The 20,536-nt window shown below is 50.5% G+C and overlaps 1 protein-coding gene across 1 annotated transcript in view; it reads left to right on the top strand.

Moving 5' to 3' along the window:
• Nucleotides 1-20,536, top strand: part of SIL1 (SIL1 nucleotide exchange factor) — a 97,702-nt gene that overhangs the window by 7,630 nt on the left and 69,536 nt on the right. The window contains exon 3 of the mRNA XM_034067267.1: nucleotides 16,801-16,912. Within this exon, the coding sequence (XP_033923158.1) occupies nucleotides 16,811-16,912 (102 nt within the window). The 5' untranslated portion in view covers nucleotides 16,801-16,810. The remainder of the gene's footprint in view (nucleotides 1-16,800; nucleotides 16,913-20,536) is intronic.

The raw sequence follows: 20,536 nt of genomic DNA, 5'->3' as shown, positions 1-20,536 counted from the left end.
CACCCCTTTGCCTGTGCTGAACACCGTGCCTCTGAGTTCTACTCTGCAAGAGTATGATTTAATTTGTAAATGTTTTTGGATGGTATTTGAATAATACAATGTGAAGCTGTATTTCGTTTGCTGCAGTGATCCCCTAATGCAGGCTGATTGCAAAGGCAGGCTGTGCACTACTGTGGGCTTTAATTAAATTTTGTTTTTCAAGTAAGCATCAGTAGACAGACAATAACAAATGGTGGACAATATTCATAAAGAACAAAGTCATTCTCTTTTCTTTTCCAAGACTGTGGAAGTGAAAATGTATAGCCCTTAAAATGGACTTGGCCTGCTCACAACTGCTGCTTTAGTGCAGTTACTCACTTGAGGGTTTTTTTTTCCCCTCCTTCTTACTCTTAATTAATTTTATTGATCTCTTCCTGCCCACAAAATAAACTGTTACACTATGGAAAACTTCCATCGGGAGCCTTGGGTGATCTAAGTTCTGCTGCAAGCTCTGCACTTGGTTTTGAATGTTGCATTGTTGTTTAATGCGTTATGGCTTGTCGAGATGGGACCTCCTCAGGGTTATAAAACTGAAGGGCTTGTTCGTTCTGGATGGGCTGGAGATGCTTGTTTCTTTGAGGGGAGAAGAGAGCTGTGCTCTGAGGAGACCCCCACAGTCCTGATCCAGCTCTGGGGCAGCAGCACAAGAGGGACATGGAGCTGTTGGAGCGAGGCCAGAGGAGGCCATGGAGATGCGGCAAGGGCTGGAGCAGCTCTGCTCTGGAGCCAGGCTGAGAGAGCTGGGCTGGGGCAGCCTGGACAAGAGAAGGCTCCTGAAGGGGAGACCTCAGAGCAGCTCCAGTGCCTAAAGGGGCTGCAGGAAACCCGGAGAGGGGCTTGGGACAAGGGCCTGTAGGGACAGGCCAAGGGGAATGGCTTGAACCTGCCAGAACAGGGGAGACTGAGATGAGCTCTTAGGCAGAAGCTGTTCCCTGTGAGGGTGCTGAGGCGCTGGCACAGGGTGCCCAGAGAAGCTGTAGCTGCCCCATCCCTGGCAGTGCTCAAGGCCAGGTTGGACACAGGGGCTTGGAGCAGCTGCTCCAGTGGAAGGTGTCCCTGCCTGTGGCAGGGGTTGGAGCTGGATGAGCCTTCCAACCCAAACCAGTCTGGGATTCTATGAAATGCCCGTCTCTGGTGTCTGGAAGTGGCATGTTCCCACTCTGGCTTCAGGAGGTTGCTGGGAAGTAAAAATGATGTTGTTGCATCCTGCATTGTTCTGTCCAAATCAGGAATAAGTAAGTGACTCTTGAGTGCATTTTGTTTGTTTTCATCTAGCAAATAAGGAGGAATCAAATAGAAAGTAAATGCAGAGAAGCTTGAAATGTCTGCTCAATGTCAGCAGGAGGCTGTTGGAGTCATAATGGCACTCACAAGTGTGACACTTATACAAGTTAAAGAAATTCATCAGTAACAATGGGAATGGGCTCCTTTGGTTGGGTTTATGAAAGGCATTGCTTGAGGAGCAGAGTGATGTTGCTGGCTGAAGCGTCCTTGAGTTCTGGCTGGTTTCTGGTGCTTCGTGTGGGCTTTGCTCTCTCCTTAGCACATGAGAAATTTCCCATTGTTTAAAACAGAACCAGAATTTGCTGAGGAGTTGGGTGCAGGTGCCCTGGACTCCTGCAGCACGACAGCCCTTTGGTTTCTCTCTGAAATCTCTCCAAGTCAGACAGCTGTAAAGCAAGAAAAGGTAATACCCCCGTCCTCTGGTCAGAGGTGTGAGCTCAAGCCATGTCCTGGGTTGCTGGCTACAGCTTTACCTGCCTGCAGATGGACACGGAGCCAGGCAGGGGTTGGGCTGGGGGTGAGCACTGGCCATGCCTGGTGCTGGCTCTGCTCACCACTACCTGACAGGGCAGGTCACTGCCTGTCCTGGTTTAAGCCCAGCTGGTAACTCAGCACCACTTACTCACTCTGCCCCTTTATCCGCCCCTCCTCCCAACAGGATAGGGGGAGAATCAAAGAATGTGTATCTCACAGGTTGAGGTAAGAGTCGTCCAATAACTAAAGCATAATACAAAACTACCACCACTACTACTACTATTAATAAGGGAAATAACAAGGGGAGAGAATATAAAACTAAAAGGGGAAAAGGAAACAATAAACACAAGTGATGCATACTGCAACTGCTTTCCACCTGCCCAGCCTGATCTGAGCAGCGATCCGTCCCTTCTGGGTAGCTGCCCCCAGTTTGTATAGTGGGCGTGATGTGCTGTGGTATGGTATGCTGCTTCCTCCTGGCTTTTTGTGTCCCTCCTCACTGGCAGAGCATGAGAGTCAAAAGTTCTCCATCAGAGTTAGCACTACTTAGCAGCAACTCAGAGCACTGGTGTGTTATCAGCACTGTTCTCAGACTGAAGCCGAAACGCAGCACTGCACCAGCTACTGAGAAGGAGAAAACTGTTAGAGCTGAACCCAGGTCACTGCCCAAAGCTGTTGGGTGGGAATGGGAGCACATAAAGCCTGGGTGAGGCAGGGGGAGCCTGGTTCTCGCCTGTCATCCCTGCAGCTGTAAGTGCCTGAAAAGCATCGCTGTAAATGACAGACTTGTGTCTGGTAACCTCCTCCTCCGTGAGCTCTCGGTCTAACACTTCCTGCCTTCCGGTAACAGCCTGTGTTTTGCTGCTTGCTGGAAAGCAGCACCACGAGAGTGTCACAGCTCTCCTGGTGCACGTCCCGTCGTGCTGATGGGGAGATGCTCATAGGAGACAACAGTCCTGTCCAAGTAAGGCTGGCCAGGTGGGGTCCTGTGCTTGATGCCAGGCCTGTGGTTGGAGAGGAGTCCTGGTACAGATACAATGGTGTCCAAACATAACTTATGAGGTATCAGATGCTCTTTAAATAAATTCTAGGGAATAAAATCCCCACACAGCTGAGGTTTGTGCTGCTGACACCAAAGGGAATGCCCTGTGCCTGCTGCCTTGTTCTTCCCTTGCTCATTGCTCCAGGCTGCCAGGTTTTCCCTTTCTCACTTCTTTTTGTTGACAGGTACTGTCACTCAAGGCTCTGTTGTTGGGTTTGGGGTAGTCAGTTGTGTTTTGGTGACTTGAGGCAGCAACTCCTGCTTCTCTTGTCCTCCTTTTGGCTCTTGCCATCCTTCTGCTTGCTCTCTCTTTGTCATAAGCTGGTCCAGGAACCTTGGGCCTCTTGCATAGAAGTTTTTCTGGGGCCATTATTCTGTTTCTGTGGAAGAAGTGGTTTGCCTGGCTATGGTAGGGCTCAGGTGGCTGACCCCAGATGAAGCCTGGTGGCATCTGCAACATCTGGAGCCAGTGGCTGAGCCCTGGACAGAGGGTTTGCGCTCTGTGCACATCAGTAAGCTCTTGAAGCTGGTGTTTGTAGGAGTGATTTGGGTTCTCCACAGCACTACCTGGCATGATTCAAACTTGCAGATGTGCTCAAAGCAGGGCTAGGGGCTTGTCCCCCTGCCCAGCAGGAGAGCAGAGGGAAAATGATGTGCTGGGAGTCCAGGGCCTGTGCTTTAATGGTTCATGTAGGACCATGCAGCAAACAGGGGAAACATGAGGGTGCTCAACACAAGGTCTAGAATGACACAAGCCCAGAGCATGGGAAGCTCAGGAATGAACAAAAAAAACCCTGGCTCTAGGACCATTTGGAAGGGAAAAGAAGCAATCTGTGATTTAGATATCAGAAATTCATTCAGTGAGCATGAGGCTGGCTGGGAGGGGAGGAGTGCTTGCTCAGGTGGATGATGATCCATTGCAGCACGGTACCGCGCCAAGGCTCTTTGACAAACATTACCCTTCCTAATGCCTCCCTAGAATGACTGAGATGTTCTGCCACTGGATGAGGAATGGGAAGTTCCTGGACTATGAGGAGCTTCAGCTCAGAGTAATAATTTGAACACTGAATTCCTTGTGATAATAGATGGTGTTGATGGCTGCCTCCATGGGAGCGCTGCACAGGACCAGGTTGTGTTGTACCGCTGTGTTTTAAAGGCGAGAAGTGCACTCGGGTCTGACACCGGCCAGCTATGTTTCTTGGATTTCTCCTTTGGAGTTTGGCAGCTGTCTGCTTCAGGGAGTAGAGTGGCCTCACAAGGGTTGATTTGATCTGACACATGACAAATTGTTTCTGCTGGCGGGTAGCTCAGGCACAGTCTGTTTAGCTGGCACCGCGGCTGTGCGGGCACTGGGGAAGTTGGGGAAGGCAGCATGCCCTCCTCCTCCTCCTCCTCTTGGAAAGCATCAATGGAGGGGGCGTTGCTTTAGCCCATCTCCTGTTCCAGCCTCCTTTCGTCTGGTTGTTAAGTTGTGCTGTTTGCATAGACTGTCATCTTGCTCTGGAGCCAGGCTGAGAGAGCTGGGATGGGACAGCCTGGGCAAGAGAAGGCTCCTGAAGGGGAGACCTGAGAGCAGCTCCAGTGCCTAATGGGGCTGCAGGAAACCTGGAGAGGGGCTTGGGACAAGGGCCTGTAGGGACAGGCCAAGGGGAATGGCTTGAACCTGCCAGAACAGGGGAGACTGAGCTGAGCTCTTAGGCAGAAGCTCTTCCCTGTGAGGGTGCTGAGGCGCTGGCACAGGGTGCCCAGAGAAGCTGTGGCTGCCCCATCCCTGGCAGTGTTCAAGGCCAGGTTGGACACAGGGGCTTGGAGCAGCTGCTCCAGTGGAAGGTGTCCCTGCCTGTGGCAGGGGTTGGAACTGGATGAGCTTTAAGGTCCCTTCCAACCCAAACCAGGCTGTGATTTTGTGACTGTTGATGTTGGTTACATGCTGGGTGTTCTGCAGATGCTTGTTGTGTTTCTTCTTGTGCTTCAGTGTACAGGGCTGAAAAGAGCCTGCAGCTCTCAAATTGGGTCCAGTTGCTGTTAAAGACACTTTATTAAATTGCTTTTTTTTTAGGGCACCCTTTTAATGCTGCAGTGAAGAGTGGAAGACTATGTTCCTCAGCAGAATAAAAAGTACATGTCCCAGTGAGATAATGTAAATACATTTTATCTGTTGTATTACCTGCTGTTTTGAGAATATGTTCCCTATGCAATTTTAATCTAGTTTTCCAGAGTTGTCTCAGATGGGGAATCACTCCTGTTTGCAGCTTTGGGAATAGTTACTTGTAGAATCATAGAATCATAGACTTATTTGGGTTGGAAGGGACCTTAAAACTCATCCAGTTCCAACCCCTGCCACAGGCAGGGACACCTTCCACTGGAGCAGCTGCTCCAAGCCCCTGTGTCCAACCTGGCCTTGAACACTGCCAGGGATGGGGTAAGCACAGTTTCTGTTTGTGAGAGACCATCTCACAGCCATGTGCATGGACAGACCCACTGATGTGTGCTGTCTCCACACAGTGCCCTAGACCCCTGACCTGGCTCAGTGCTCCTTCCCCTATGATTCCAGAGGCAAGCCCTGCAGGCATGAGGGTTGTGGGCAGCTCTGGCACACCTGGAGCTCCGGGATGAGGCAGGAGGTTGAAGGCCAGGTCTGCTCATCCACCCGAGCTCTGCTTTGCCTCCTGAAGTGCTTTGCCTGCAGTGCCTGGCTGCTGTTATGAAACAGAAATCAAACATGACAATAAGGGAAGCAGTTTGTCAGCTGCACCCCTTTTGTCCAGCATCTAAAAGCCTGTTCAGAGATTTTCGGGGCAGTGCTGTTTGCTTTGGTCCTTTTTTTACTCTTTCTTTAAGTACAGACCAGAAGATCTGGAGACTGGAGGGCACTGTACTTATAACTTGTTCCTGAATAGCAGAATAAGTATGCCATTTAATGCATAAATGACAGGGTCCTTGCCTTGGAAAAAGCATGCAGAATGACCCTCATGCTGCCAGCCCTTTTGTATGTCCCTGGCTTGTTCTGGGTGCATTGAGAGTTTTCAGTTCCCGGATAGGGGTCAGTGCCAAAACTTGTCTCGATGTGTGACATCTGCGATCGCTGGATGTCACCAGTCTCAAGGCTGTCATTGAAACAGCCTTGATTCACGTGGCAGCTTTATTTAGGTGGCAGCTGATGTGGAAGCTCTGCAGAGCAGTTTGTCCATCGTGTGATCAAATCTACTTGCAGGAGGGCACAGCTGAAGTCTGTGGTCTCTGGGGGAGAAGACCTCTCCATACAAATGAGACATTGGAATAGGGTGCCCAGAGAAGCTGTGGCTGCCCCATCCCTGGCAGTGTTCAAGGCCAGGTTGGACACAGGGGCTTGGAGCAGCTGCTCCAGTGGAAGGTGTCCCTGCCTGTGGCAGGGATTGGAGCTGGATGAGCTTTAAGGTTCCTTCCAACCCAAACCATTCTAACACTGATTCTGTTTCTGTGCCCTGGCAGTCCTGGAATGGATTTGCTAACTTCCCACCTCATGTGGCAAGATGAGACTGTGGCACCACCAGAATGTGGAGGAAGTTGCTCAGGATATTCTGCTGTCTCACAGCAGAGAGAAAGGTGCTGCAGATACATCGGAGCTTAGAGCGTGAGTGACTGATGTCCTACTGTTAGCTCTTAGAGCAGGCAGGGAGATTTCAGGAGTTCTTGGCTTTGCAAATAGCTGTACAGCAAAGGCCAAGAAATGGAGAGTGAAAAATCACTGTATCCTTTGGTTGCTGCTTCCCAGTGCTCAGGTGTGTTGTGCTGTGTTTGCAGAGGCAGCAGATGCAGTGGCAGTTGGGGCTGCCAAGGTAAGGAGCCCTCATGGACTGGTGCTGTTCAGCTGTTGAGATGTATCAGTCTGAAATCATAGAACCCCAGCCTGGTTTGGGCTGGAAGGGACCTTGAAGCTCACCCAGTTCCAATCTCTGCCACAGGCAGGGACACCTTCCACTGGAGCAGCTGCTCCAAGCCCCTGTGTCCAACCTGGCCTTGAGCACTGCCAGGGATGGGGCAGCCACAGCTTCTCTGGGCACCCTGTGCCAGCGCCTCAGCACCCTCACAGGGAAGAATGTTTCTTTATAGGCTATTATCTAACAAAAAGATATTCAAGTGGCTGTCTCCTGCTGTTGGCCCAAGCTGTGGATGACAAACTGTGGCCTTTTCTTTCTGAACAGAAAGGTGCTAAGATTACAAACATGGTTGTTCTTGGAAGAGTAATTTGTGGAGGAAGACCACTCAGTTCCGGTTGCATCTCTGTTGTCCTCCTTCCCCAGTCTGGGTTTTGGGCTGCTGGAGTTTGCTTTTGCTGTGGCTGAGGGGTAGTGGGACAGAGCTAAGGGTCTGCTCCTGAGTGAGCCCCACTGCTCTTCAGAGTGGAAAGTTTACTGCTTCTGTGGGTCTCTCTTTATGGCCTGGACTCATAGTTCAAATGTCTGCAGTGATGTGGTTGCTGGAGCCATCCCTGGAGAGGAGCCAGGGATGTGGACCTGGCAGCTCTGGAGTGTGGTGGCCGAGGTATTTGCAGGAATGCTCTTTCGTAACCTCTGGGATTCGTGAGATGTACTGAGGCAGGTTCCCTGATTTGGTACCATGTTATAGGGATTTAAGGTTGAGGAGCTCTTTGAAGCACCAATACAGCTTGTTCTGCCATGACAAGGTGGGAATAAGCAGCAGCACAACTTCTCTTCCCCAAGGAAAACACTCCTTTGCACACATCACAAGCCATGGCTTTGCTGCTGTTTGAAGAGACCAGACAAATCTCTGAGCCAGGAGCTCTGTGGGACATCAAAGTCTGCCTGTCTGAAGCCAAGATGCTGAGGAACTCCAGCTCAGTGTCCTTCATGTCTAGGCAGCAAAAGGAAGGAAGCCTTCTGAACCAGGAGCTGTTTGGGGGATCAAAGCTCTGCTTAGCAGAGGCCAATGAGGCAAAAGGCAGGATGAGAGCAGGAAGGCTGCAGACCCTGTGGGATGATTTGAGCCATCTAATAACAGCAGTCAGGCCTCCAGAGGGGTCTGAAACCTTCTCCTCTGCTCCGGGACTCTGGCCCCAGGGAAGCAGGCATGCAGTGAGCAGTGCCTGTGGCTGGCCAGAGCCATTCTGCCATGCCAGAGGGGCTGATTAGTTACAGGGATGCTGCACTGTCACATTTCACACTGTTTCTTCTATATATTGCTACAAGTAACATCTAAAATAGCTCAGAAAGGCAAAAAACCACTCCCCAGAGTAGAGGTGGCAGATGATGATGAACAGGGAAAGGGAAGGAATGGTGTTCTCTTTCAGCTTCCCTGGGCGTTTGCTTCTACATTTGCAGCCCTTGGAGCTTTTTGCTATTTTAAATGTCCTGAGGAAAAAAACTGCTGCATGAATGCTGCCTGCTGCTGGCTGCCTGTTCCCTTTGGTTTCAGACTGGGGAGGCTCTTGTGCTCAAGAAGCAAGACTTGCTTTTTAATCTTGGTGGGAAATGCCTGGGTAGGGGAATGGGAATTAGGAGAATCGCTTCTAGGTGATCACACTGGCAGTCTCTCAGATCTCTCTTCATGCTTATTACTGTCCCAGGGCTTATTTAATTCCATAAGAAAAGTATAATAGAATCCTGGACTGGTTTGTGTTGGGACCAACCCTGCCTTGAACACTGCCAGTGATGGGGCAGCCACAGCTTCTCTGGGCACCCTGTGCCAGCGCCTCAGCACCCTCACAGGGAAGAGCTTCTGCCTAAGAGCTCATCTCAGTCTCCCCTGTTCTGGCAGGTTCAAGCCATTCCCCTTGGCCTGTCCCTACAGGCCCTTGTCCCAAGCCCCTCTCCAGGTTTCCTGCAGCCCCTTTAGGCACTAGAAGACTGTTACATCCTCTGAGTACTTTAAAAGTACTAGTGCAGTGAAACAAGCAAGTGTGGATAATGCCTTTCATTCCAGCATGTGAAGATATAACTGCAGACCTTGGTGGAAGGAGGCCTGCAATTCTCTTGGTTATAACTGTGGTGTCTATGTTGGGAGTTGAGCAACTGAGCCCCAGTGTGGGGGACGACTTGTCTGGATTCACACTTGAGATTTGGAGCAAACCAGGAGTGCTCCTGAGGGAGCCTGCTTGGCAGTGGGTTATGTTCATCCCTACACAGCTCCTTATTCCCCTCTAGAGGAGGGTTTAAGATTGCTTTGCTGGGGCATTATTCCAGGTTGTGGTGCCAGTGGCTGTTGTGGCAGCTCCTGAATGGGTTTGTCCCACGTGGCAGGTCCAACTGCCCCTCTGCCTCTTCAGCTGAGAACTTGCTGCATAACTGGAAGCATGGGGTGATCCCAACTTACTTGGAGGGGAGGTCCTGAGTGGTGCATCCCACTGAGTGTCCTGTGCCGCTAATCCCATGCCATGCCATGTTAACCCTGGCTGCAGAGCTGGAGCCACATGTATACTGCCCACATACCATGGGGCTCCGTGCTGTGACCTGAACCTGTGGGTTGTCACCTCGAGACAGAGCTGTCACCACTGCCCAGTGCACTGTGGAGAGGTGAGGAAATGCATTTTCATCAACTTCCCAATTCACTGTTCCTGGCAGATGGATGGGGCTGCAGCTTGAGAGGGATGGCAATCCAAGTGGGAAATCTCTGGGCTGAGATACAGACCTAGGGGATGGATGCTCTTACTGTGGTGTGGGTGCTGCTGTGGGAGTAGTGGGACTGACACATCAATGTTGCAAGACTGAGCCTGCATTTTGCTTTGGGTTTTTTAACCTCTTAATTGAGTCCCTTTATATGGAAGCTGGCACCTGACAGGGAAGGAGGCTGTTACTCGATGTGAGAGCCATGAGTGAATAGCAGGAGCTTGGACAATACAAAAAGCTGTTTCCAGAGAGGCTGGGAATGTGCCAATTAAATCTCTGGCTCTCTCTGAGCCCAGCAGCAGTGGGATGTGAGGGTGCTCTGTGACCTGGCTGGTGCAGTGTGTGTTTTGTTTCCTGCTAGGTTCTCCACACTTGGGAAAGCAGAGGGGATAACAAAAGCCCATGCTGGGTGCTGGCAGACTCCCAGGTTAGTCACAGCCAAAGCATCACCTTGTAAATAGGGGCTAATGGAAAAGCTGGATACATGTCTCGGGAAAACTATCCCTTGGTTTATGTGCTGTGCATGGGAAACTGCAGCAAGGAGCAGGGGACAGGTAGTGCCAGGAGAGAGGTGTTTCCAGCTGGGGCTTGGGGTGATGGGAAGCATGAGGAAGGGGAAAGCCAGTTTACATGGCTGAGGTCAGGCAGCATGGCAGCCTTCAGAAGATGCTTGCCCTGAAGATCCCTGTACATCCCTTATTTCATCCTTTAGGACTAGGCAAGTCCTAAATCGGTGCAGATCAGCCCCCATCCTCCAGTATGGATCCAGAGGTGCTTGCTAGCCCCTGGGCTCTGCAGTGAGGGTGTCCTGTGTGTGCAGGTGGCTGTGGAGCAGCTGCCAGAAATACAGCTTGATGTGGTTTTATAGTAAATAGAGTACTGTGATCTCCGAGCCATGCTGTGATTTTGTGTGCTCCATCCTGAGCTGAGCAGAAGATCCCCATGTGGATCCAGGGCTCTCCAGCATGGACATGCTGGCTGCAGCCCCTGGAATCAGGGATCTTGCTATGTCCCGGTAGAGACTGGTCCCTTCTGCTATCACTGCTAATGAGTGGGGGAAAGGATGAAGGCAGCCTGGTTCCGACTTGGAACCATGCAAGCATAGAGCTGAGCTCTTGCCCTCTGGAGAGCAGTGTTTTCTGTGGATGCTGTTCTGGAAGGGATTCATTAAGTAAATTAATAGACTAAATGATGGTTTGTGTTAAGTTATGCGAGGCTGTTTGTGTAGGCAACAAGGTCAGAGGTGCTTTGATTGGATGAGCTTTAAGGTCCCTTCCAACCCAAACTAGTCTGTGATTCTACAATCCCTGCTGTGTGGGTTCTTTGTAGGCAGCCAAGTACGGGAAGGTGTTCCCACAACTCTTCCCTTGTGTAGGAGTGTTTTTAACACACCAGAGCAGAGTCCTAGTAGGAGTAATGATGAGGAGCAAGCAAGAAGAATAAATGTTTCTTAAAAGCCATTTCCGAAGTGGTATCACCAGCCTGCTCTGTACTGCAGCTGCATCCTCTCCGTGTCATTGTGTGAGGTGTTTGCAAACAAGTGGTGTTCCCTGGCCTGTCATTCACCTGTGAGTGTGGGGTTCTGTGCCTGTCTGGCACCCATGGGCAGGGATTGGGGTCTCTCGGTGCAGTGGGTTCCTCTCTGAAGCTGGGGATGCCCACTGGAGGCACAGTGTGCTTTCCCCACAGCAGGACCCTGTGCTGCTGAGAGCATCCCGAGCGCAGCAGGAGCACATACACCATCAGACCTCAAAGGAAGCTGCACAGAGCCTGCGCCAGTCCAGAGCGGTGGGACTGTACCCAGGGAAGTGTGTTCCTGCTGGTTTGTCCTGGGAGAACTGAGGACAAACGAACTGGGCCTCCACTGGGGGCATTGCACAGTCCCTGAAGGAAGAAGCTCTTTGTTATGTTTAGTTTTGCTGCTCAGGGCTCTTCTCCTGCTCTGCATAACATCACAGAATCCCAGACTGGTTTGGGTTGGAAGGGACCCTAAAGCTCATCCAGCTCCAACCCCTGCCATGGGCCAGGACACCTTCCACTGGAGCAGCTGCTCCAAGCCCCTGTGTCCAGCCTGGCCTTGAGCACTGCCAGGGATGGGGCAGCCACAGCTTCTCTGGTCAGGCAACCATCCCCAGGTAAACATACAGGGAAGGACAGGACTATGAGGTGAGACATTGACACGGTTGCCCAGAGAATGTGAGAAGTTGTCTTACTATGTTTCCAGTTCCCAAAGGAAATCCAGGAAATCCTGTGTTTCATACCAGAAGCCACATTGCACTGTCACTGCAATGACTACATACTACCAGGGCAGGGAGAGATAAAGCAGGTCTTCTGGATTGAGACCTGCTAGGCAGGCACATGGTCATCTGGGCTTGTGTCCACCGAACTATGGGTATTTCCAGGGTTTTCTTAGCTCTGTTTGTATCACCAGGAGCCTTTGTGTCTCTGCCTCTGGGAAGAAGGGACATGATTGTATTTGCAGATTGATTCTGCTCCTCTGTTTGAAAGCAGAGTTGTGCAGACCTGCAGAAGGACAGTGTCCTATGTGCTCCTGGTAATCCTCTGTCCACAGCTGATTCTTCTGTTACATAGTGTGAAGTTCAGATTCAAACCCCCTCTTTGTCCTGCCAGTGTAGCTGCAGTCATGGGATGAGGAGAAGAGGGGACTGCTGAGCACAGGATGTTCCCCAGGTGTCTGACTGACACTGCTCTGTGTGCACTTCAGCAAGTCAACAATGGGTGCTCATTCCAGACCTGGGCACCCTGTTGCTCAGAGAAAGAAAACTGCAGGTCAGCTAAATTCCCTTCCCTTTCTCTGCTGGGCTGCACATCACTCAGCACATCGCGCTGCTCTTGGCCATAGGTACCAGTGTCATTGAGATAACATCGTGCTTGAACAGGGATGTTGTCTTGCCACTGATTGCAGGATCTGTCCTGAGTGCCCCTCTTCAATCAGATGTCCCAATTTCCACATCTATCTTTAGAATAGTTTCCTTAACTGTTATTGCCCATCAAACTTTGGCTTCAGCTTGAGAGGCTGTGAGTGTTTGGAGGTCTCTGTGCCATAGGTTCAGCTGAAGGCTGCTTGGCTTATGTTTCTCCATGTCTTTCAGCCTTTGATTGTTCTCCAGTGATGCCCTAAGCTCAGTGAGGGAGCTCTGTGAATGATTTGTGCTTGTACAAACAGCAGCAAGGTGCTGTGGTGCTTTCATTACCACTGGCCATCCTGCTGAAGGGTGGCTGCAGAGATACTCAGGCTCAACTCATTTGCAGACGATTCCTGTACTGCTCCCTTGATCCTTAGATGAGAACAAGGATTAGCTTATTGTTACTGCTTCCAGTTGGCCATAAAGCCAGAGCACAGGGGCTCTCTGGGATGACTGTGTGCTCTCCTGGGACAGCAGATCAGAATCCAGATGAGGCTTCAGATGGATCTATTGGCGTGGCACAGTACACGCAGTGTGGGCTTTGAGTGAGGGCATGGAAGGAGTGGTGTGTTCCCAGTACCAAGAGGCATTAATGAAACATCTTCCTCGTATTGACTTGTTCTGAACTGTCACCCATGGCTACGGCAGCTGCCTTCACAGGGCTGTGCAGCACGTACTGATGTGCACCTAGTAAAATCAGTTCAGCCTGGAGAAGGGAAGGCTTTGAGGAGACCTTAGAGCAGCTCCAGTGCCTAAAGGGGCTGCAGGAAACCCGGAGAGGGGCTTGGGACAAGGGCCTGTAGGGACAGGCCAAGGGGAATGGCTTGAACCTGCCAGAACAGGGGAGACTGAGATGAGCTCTCAGGCAGAAGCTCTTCCCTGTGAGGGTGCTGAGGCGCTGGCACAGGGTGCCCAGAGAAGCTGTGGCTGCCCCATCCCTGGCAGTGTTCAAGGCCAGGTTGGACACAGGGGCTTGGAGCAGCTGCTCCAGTGGAAGGTGTCCCTGCCCGTGGCAGGGGTTGGAGCTGGATGAGCTTTAAGGTCCCTTCCAAACCAGTCTGGGATTCTGTGATTATTGAGGAAAAAATCCCACTCTGCACGACGGGAATTTGTGGTTCTCCCATAGCAGTTCTGGTGCTGCAGCTCTATGTGGGTGCTGCTGGATCCCCAAAACTTGTCTTTAAATCAGAGCAAATGCTCCCCATGCAGGTGGGGTCATGGTTACCCCCATTTCTGCTTTACAGACTGAAGGGTCTCTTCTAAAAATGCCTTGCACTCACTAACAGTTGGGCTGCAAATCCTTTTGTGCCCTGTGTGTGCATCTGCCTTGTAGCGAGATGTCAGCCCGCGCAGGCTTCTCCCCAGGAGCTTCAAACCCCCGTGTTTCACATGTTGGCTTCTCCTGCCTACCTGGGACCTAAGCAAGCTGCTAATTGTTGTGCAGATGTCATCTTCCAGGCAGGCATGAGGTTGTAGGCTTTAAAAAAGCTGAACTGTCATTTGCTACCAGCCTTCTCAGTACACGTGAGCTCTATTTTTACGGGATTGTGCGTTTTCTTTCAGCCACTGCTTTGCTGAATTCCTTTTTCTTCTTTTCTCTTTTTATTTCCAGGCTTGCAGGTAAAGTTTTAGGGATACATCTATTTTTCATCATCCTACTTTTGCTACTAGTTTTAGAACTGAAAAGAAACTAAACCCAAAAACCCCTCTGCTGTGTTCAAGTAGTTTGCTCTGAGGTGACCTGAGGGGGAGCTGTGTGTCATGGTCAGTCTGAGACTGGGATCCTGACTGTGCCATTGGCCAGAAGGGCACGTAGGTCCTGTGGGAGCTGATGGAGTTTGAGCCCCTGAATACTGTACTGGAATTTCCAGCTCAGGAGCTTGGGTGTTGGTTGTAGCCTGGTTGTGCTTGACAGTGAGTGCCCCAGGAGAGGTGAAGGCTTCGATCACAGGGTTTCTTTGCCTGTCCTCTGGAAATAGTCCAGAGGAGGCCATGGAGATACAGCGAGGGCTGGAGCAGCTCTGCTCTGGAGCCAGGCTGAGAGAGCTGGGCTGGGGCAGCCTGGACAAGAGAAGGCTCCTGAAGGGGAGACCTCAGAGCAGCTCCAGTGCCTAAAGGGGCTGCAGGAAACCTGGAGAGGGGCTTTGGACAAAGGCCCATAGGAACAGGCCAAGGGGAATGGCTTGAACCTGCCAGAACAGGGGAGACTGAGATGAGCTCTTAGGCAGAAGCTGTTCCCTGTGAGGGTGCTGAGGCGCTGGCACAGGGTGCCCAGAGAAGCTGTGGCTGCCCCATCCCTGGCAGTGCTCAAGGCCAGGTTGGACACAGGGGCTTGGAGCAGCTGCTCCAGTGGAAGGTGTCCCTGCCCATGGCAGAGGTTGGAACTGGATGAGCTTTGAGGTCTCTTCCAATCCCAACTACCAGGTCAGAAATGCAGGGTGGCACTTTCATGAAGTGTGAATTAAGCAGGGGATCTCATTGCTGAGGGATTCTGTGGGTGTCAGATACTTCAAAAGCAATTGTTAGGAATAACAAAAAACTCCTAGATCTGGTTTGAACTCAAGGCAGAGGCTGCTGTTCAGGAAGACCCCGAGTTGGGAGGTTTTGGAAGACGCAGAAGTGCATCAGATGTGTTGCTATTTGTGCTCCCTGTTCTGCTTTGCTTTTGGCTAAAGCAAAACCAAGCAGAAAGACAAAGAAGTGACAGAGTGGGGAGATAAATAGCAATAAAAGGGTGGAGGGAGCAGACTCCAGCCTCTGTGTGTCCTTGAAGTCCTTTGTGGGCAGAGGTCCTTTGGTGGCTGGAGCTGGTGTTTGGTGCACCCGTGAGCAAGCTTTCTGTGGAACAGAAGATGATTGCTTCAAGAAAGGAAAAAATCTGTGACATGATCGTGATGGACAACAAAGACAGAAAGAAGGATATTTAGGACTGCATGGGAGGAAATTCTTTAAAACCTGGTTAGCAGTAGGAGCAGACTTGATGGAGGGATGAGTAATGAAGGAGTGTTTGAACGGAACTAATCAGTCCCATCTTCTTTCAAAAGACCTCATTTAGTTTAATTTAGCAGCTTGTAAATTTAGAGCCAATCAAAGGAAATACTTGTCGAGGCTGTGTGCTGGCAGGCTGCTCCACTGCCTAGCCCAGCGTGAGGAGCAGCGAGCTGGAGGTGGATTGAAAGCTCCGTGTTGCGAGGCAGCGGGGGCACGTGTGAGCGTGGTTACACACAGAGCTGTGGGAATACGAGCTCCATGCCTGGAGCAAGACAAGAGCAGGATGATGCTTGGTTTCCTCACCTCTTGTTCAGTAGGTGCTGTGTGGTCGGTTGAGGGGGCTGTGTGCTGTGGGATTGCTTTGTGGTCCATGCAAGCACAGCCGGAGCTGACTCCCGAGCTCACAGGTTGGGCAAACCAGTGCTTTGAGCAGTAGAGGAAGGTAGGAATGACCAAGTAGACCTTGTTGACTGCTGCTTGAAATGTTATTTTCCTAAAGAGAAACCTACATGTGGGTTTATCACAGGCTTACAGACTGGTTTGTGTTGGAAGGGACCTTAAAGCTCATCCAGTTCCAACCCCTGCCACGGGCAGGGACACCTTCCACTGGAGCAGCTGCTCCAAGCCCCTGTGTCCAACCTGGCCTTGAGCACTGCCAGGGATGGGGCAGCCACAGCTTCTCTGGGCACCCTGTGCCAGCGCCTCAGCACCCTCACAGGGAAGAGCTTCTGCCTAAGAGCTCATCTCAGTCTCCCCTGTTCTGGCAGGTTCAAGCCATTCCCCTTGGCCTGTCCCTACAGGCCCTTGTCCCAAGCCCCTCTCCAGGTTTCCTGCAGCCCCTTTAGGCACTGGAGCTGCTCTGGGGTCTCCCCTTCAGGAGCCTTCTCTTGTCCAGGCTGCCCCAGCCCAGCTCTCTCAGCCTGGCTCCAGAGCAGAGCTGCTCCAGCCCTCGCATCATCTCTGTGGCCTCCTCTGGCCTCACTCAAGTTTAGATAAACCCCTGACGTCTGAGGGCTGGTAGCTGTATTTAATTTGAATTAACGCAGCTATTTCTGGTCTCAAAATGAGGCACGGGCAGAAGAAGCCTTTGTGGGATTGCACTGATTTTTATTTTCCCCTGTAGTTGTTGTCCAGGGCACTAACACAGTGATTTTAAACCACACTTGCAGGTCTCTTCATGTTTTCCAGAGACAGATAACCCCCTGTGGGGTCAGTGTAAGGTACTTTGTCATTACCTGTCATAAACAACATTAGCAGTAAAATCGTCAGTTCCTTCTGTCGGCTGCCCCAGGGAGTCCCATGTGCTAACACCTCAAGGTGTTCTGTTTCCTGCAGTGTCGCACCCCTGAACCTGTGCTGTATGATGTGATGTATAATGTCACCTGTGAATATGTGGATTACAAACATGGTTGATTTTGTTTCTTCCTTTACCTTTCAGGCTGGTGGCAATGTCCCGTGGGGCTGGTCTCTCCACTGCTGCCAGAGTCAACCTGCTGCTCTTGGTGGTCTCTGCAGTGCTCTCCTGGTCAAGCCTAAGTGACAGAGTGCCTGTAAGTGTTGGCTGCTCTTGCTGAGAGCCCTGCTTGCTAAGGGCTGTCCAGCCACCAGAGTCTCTGGTGGGGTGACAGCCTTGCCTGATCCCTCTGTGGCACTGAGCAGTTGGTGAACCCCTCTCCTTCACAGCACGTCTTCAGTACCAACATTTCAGAAGGGCTTCTTTCTGCTTGCCTCACCCCAGGCAACTGAGGATATGCCCAATCCAGAGGGTTTGCAACAGGAGCAGTGCACCTTAGGTAGCTGCCTTGTTTGCTGGATGTCCCTTTTCCTCTTTGGAGTTATCACACGTTTCCCTGTGGCAGGAGGCAAAGCTAACAATGCAGTGTAGTGGCAAGAAGAGGGATGGAGGTGGTCTCAATTAGGTTCCTAGCTGTGCCTCTGAGTCACTGCAAGTGAGTCAGGCTTAGGAGAGCATCCTCACAGGGCCTTGTGTCCCACGTGCGTGGATTTTGCTACTTGTGTTATTTTGAAGCTGCAGTTGAGGTGAGCAGATGCTGTCTACCCCTTTGCATTGTACAGGAGTGCAGAACTGCCCTGGTTTGGAGTCTGCTGCTGAGCCCCAGGTGCCAGTCCCTCTAGGTAGGAGATCTGGAAAGCTTTTTTGAAGGAGCTTGGGCAGTACCGAGTTCTTGATTTCTAGTTTAATTAATGCTGTGGGTTAAAACAGGGGTTCCCCAGTGACACTGGCTTAGGGGATCACAACCCTGTGTCCCTGGACACTCGCTCCTGCCTTAGAGCTGGAACTTGCTGGGCTGTTGGTTGTGTGATGCAGTGATCTGGGGGCTGTGCTATGAACAAATACAAAGGACAGGTTACAGTATAAATACTAGAATCACAAATCCCAGACTGGTTTGGGTTGGAAAGGAGCTTAAATCTCATCCAGTTCCAACCCCTGCCACAGGCAGGGACACCTTCCACTGGAGCAGCTGCTCCAAGCCCCTGTGTCCAACCTGGCCTTGAACACTGCCAGGGATGGGGCAGCCACAGCTTCTCTGGGCACCCTGTGCCAGCGCCTCAGCACCAGCCAGTGCCTTGGGCCCACCTGGGGTTGTGTAGTTGTGAGGTAATGTATCTTTATTTCAGGAAGGGATGGGAGGAGGCTGGAGATAGAGCCTGGATTGGCAGGCAGCCTGACACCAAGTGCAGATGGGATTAATGCAGTTTCTTCCCTATGAGAGTAGTGAGGCGCTGGCACTGGTTGGAATTGGATGAACTTTAATGTCCCTTCCGGCCCAAACCATTGTGATTCAGTGGTTGATAGCTCCTCCAACCATGGTGCTCCATGGTGGTCCCAACTCTCCTTTATTGCAAACAGGCTGCAGGTTGTCTCAAACACTCCCTGCTGAGGTTTTCAGCTTGTTGCCATTGATTTCAGACTGTTAAGCAAGGAGGCTTTTTGCCTTTAAAGAGATATCTGTTGTTCTTCAGAAAACATCTTTTTTCCTCCTATTTTAATTGCAAAAACAAGCCAAAAAGGCTTCTACCTAATTTGTCTATAAGTGAAGAATCTCTTGGGTGTTGTTGCCTGTTTATTCCAGAAATACAAAAGAAAATGGGGTGTTGCAGAGCAACTATGGGCAAGCAGTGACAGGAACACTTAAGTGCACCAAGTCACACCCTTTTATCCTTACTGAACATTTAAACCATGACACTGCTCTTAAGCAGAGCTGGTAAACATCAGCTATCTCCATTACAGGTTTCAACAGATACCACACTCAGAGGCCTATTGGTAAATTTACAATAGGTTGTATAGTGAAGTCCCTCTTGGATAATAATATAGCAGTGTAAATAAGCTAAATAATAACTGCTCTGACTCATTTATTTTTAGTCCTGTTGAGTGTTGGCTCAGAAAACGTTAACATTGATTTTCATCTGCAGAACCTGCCTTTTTATGGGTATGATTGTTACTGAGCTTCCAGCATTTGTCAGGATTTTAACAATTCCAAGCCTCTGATGCACTAAGTGAAGGCAGGAGTTCAGTTCTGTTTTCCCATGCGTTTCCTAAATTTCAATCCCTTTTGACAGCTAAAATAAAAACATTCCATAGGTTTGTCAACCGTCTTCATGCGTTCCCACTGTCACTGCTATTCGCATGCGTTTTGCTCAGGCTGACATTTCTCTTCCCCAGAAACGCTCTCCTAGGCTGGATAATGGATATTTATATGCAAAGCACTAGATTCTGCCAGAAAATGTGCATGCATTTTTTCTGCCTTCACTTCTTGGGAAGAACACAGCCTAAAGTTCCCAGTTAACCTCTTCCCTGACTTCTTATTTTCCCAGTGCAATCATTCTAAAGATTAATACCAAAACACTTCTCCAGGTGAGCTGTAACTCTTATGCTAATTGCCAACAATTAGGAATAATCTTTCCCTATAGGCTGGTGATGTGAAATTATTCAGTGATGGCGTTCATGGCGATACTGGAAGCTGATAATATTCCCTGCAACAGGAATGGAGCTGTCTGGACAATTAGCCTGGACCAGCTTATCTGTGAAAACCAGAATAGCAAAGACCTCCCCAAGCAGTTAATAGCTGGTGTGAGATAGCACGAGGTCATTACTTACTGTTACTGTGCACTCTCAGTAATTGTATCCGTTGTGGTTTTACATGAATCCCACCAGCTCCCTGGGGAGACATTCCAATGAGTAGTGAGGTTTCCCTCTCAGCAAGGATTTCTATTCCCTGCTTTTCATGCTCATGTTTTGCCTTTGCCTAATGTTGTACAACTCATGGTAGCTGATCTGCCACACCTCTGCCATTCATAGAATCCCAACCTGGTTTGGGTTGGAAGGGACCCTAAAGCTCATCCAGCTCCAACCCCTGCCACAGACAGGGACACCTTCCACTGGAGCAGCTGCTCCAAGCCCCTGTGTCCAACCTGGCCTTGAGCACTGGCAGGGATGGGGCAGCCACAGCTTCTCTGGGCACCCTGTGCCAGCGCCTCAGCACCCTCACAGGGAACAGCTTCTGCCTAAGAGCTCAGCTCAGTCTCCCCTGTTCTGGCAGGTTAAAGCCATTCCCCTTGGCCTGTGCCTAAAGGCCCTTGTTCAAAGCCCCTCTCCAGGTTTCTTGTGCTGCTCTTGCAGTATAGGTGGTGACTGAATCTTTGCCTCATTGTTTCAAGACTTGGAGGACACAGGGAATGGGTGGAGAGAAGGACGCTCATGTTACCGTGTGGGCAACGCGGTGTGTTTTCCCCATGTCCTAAATTGGAAATAGCTGAACTATTTTAGCTGAAATCTCCTCCAAGCCTGAAATAAGTGCATTTAAGAAATAAAAACCCAACAATGCTCGAGGCGTTCCACTCACGTGGAAAATTTCAGCTGGAAAAGTTAAAAGTTTGACATATTTTTAGGCAAGGGAAAATGGGGTCTTACAAGGTTACACAACCCTAAGAATAGCCAGGGCTCCTGGCTCTGGCTGGAATATAGGTGAGGTTCTGTGAAACCTTGTTTGAAACCTGCCGCCTGTGCTGGAATCGACACTAAGCTGTGTTGCTTTGTTCAGCACAACTGTCATGCTGGTTATGCATGTTTAACCTTTAATATACTTCAAATCTAAATTTAACCATGTGGAAAGAATTTTGGATGTGAAAAAAAACCCTAAGAAATCTGCTGG

The sequence above is a fragment of the Melopsittacus undulatus genome, chromosome 10 (assembly GCF_012275295.1).
Source record: "Melopsittacus undulatus isolate bMelUnd1 chromosome 10, bMelUnd1.mat.Z, whole genome shotgun sequence".
NCBI classification, from domain to species: Eukaryota; Metazoa; Chordata; class Aves; order Psittaciformes; family Psittaculidae; genus Melopsittacus; species Melopsittacus undulatus.
Note: the sequence above shows the minus strand (reverse complement) of the source record. Positions and strands in the feature narration are given on the sequence as shown.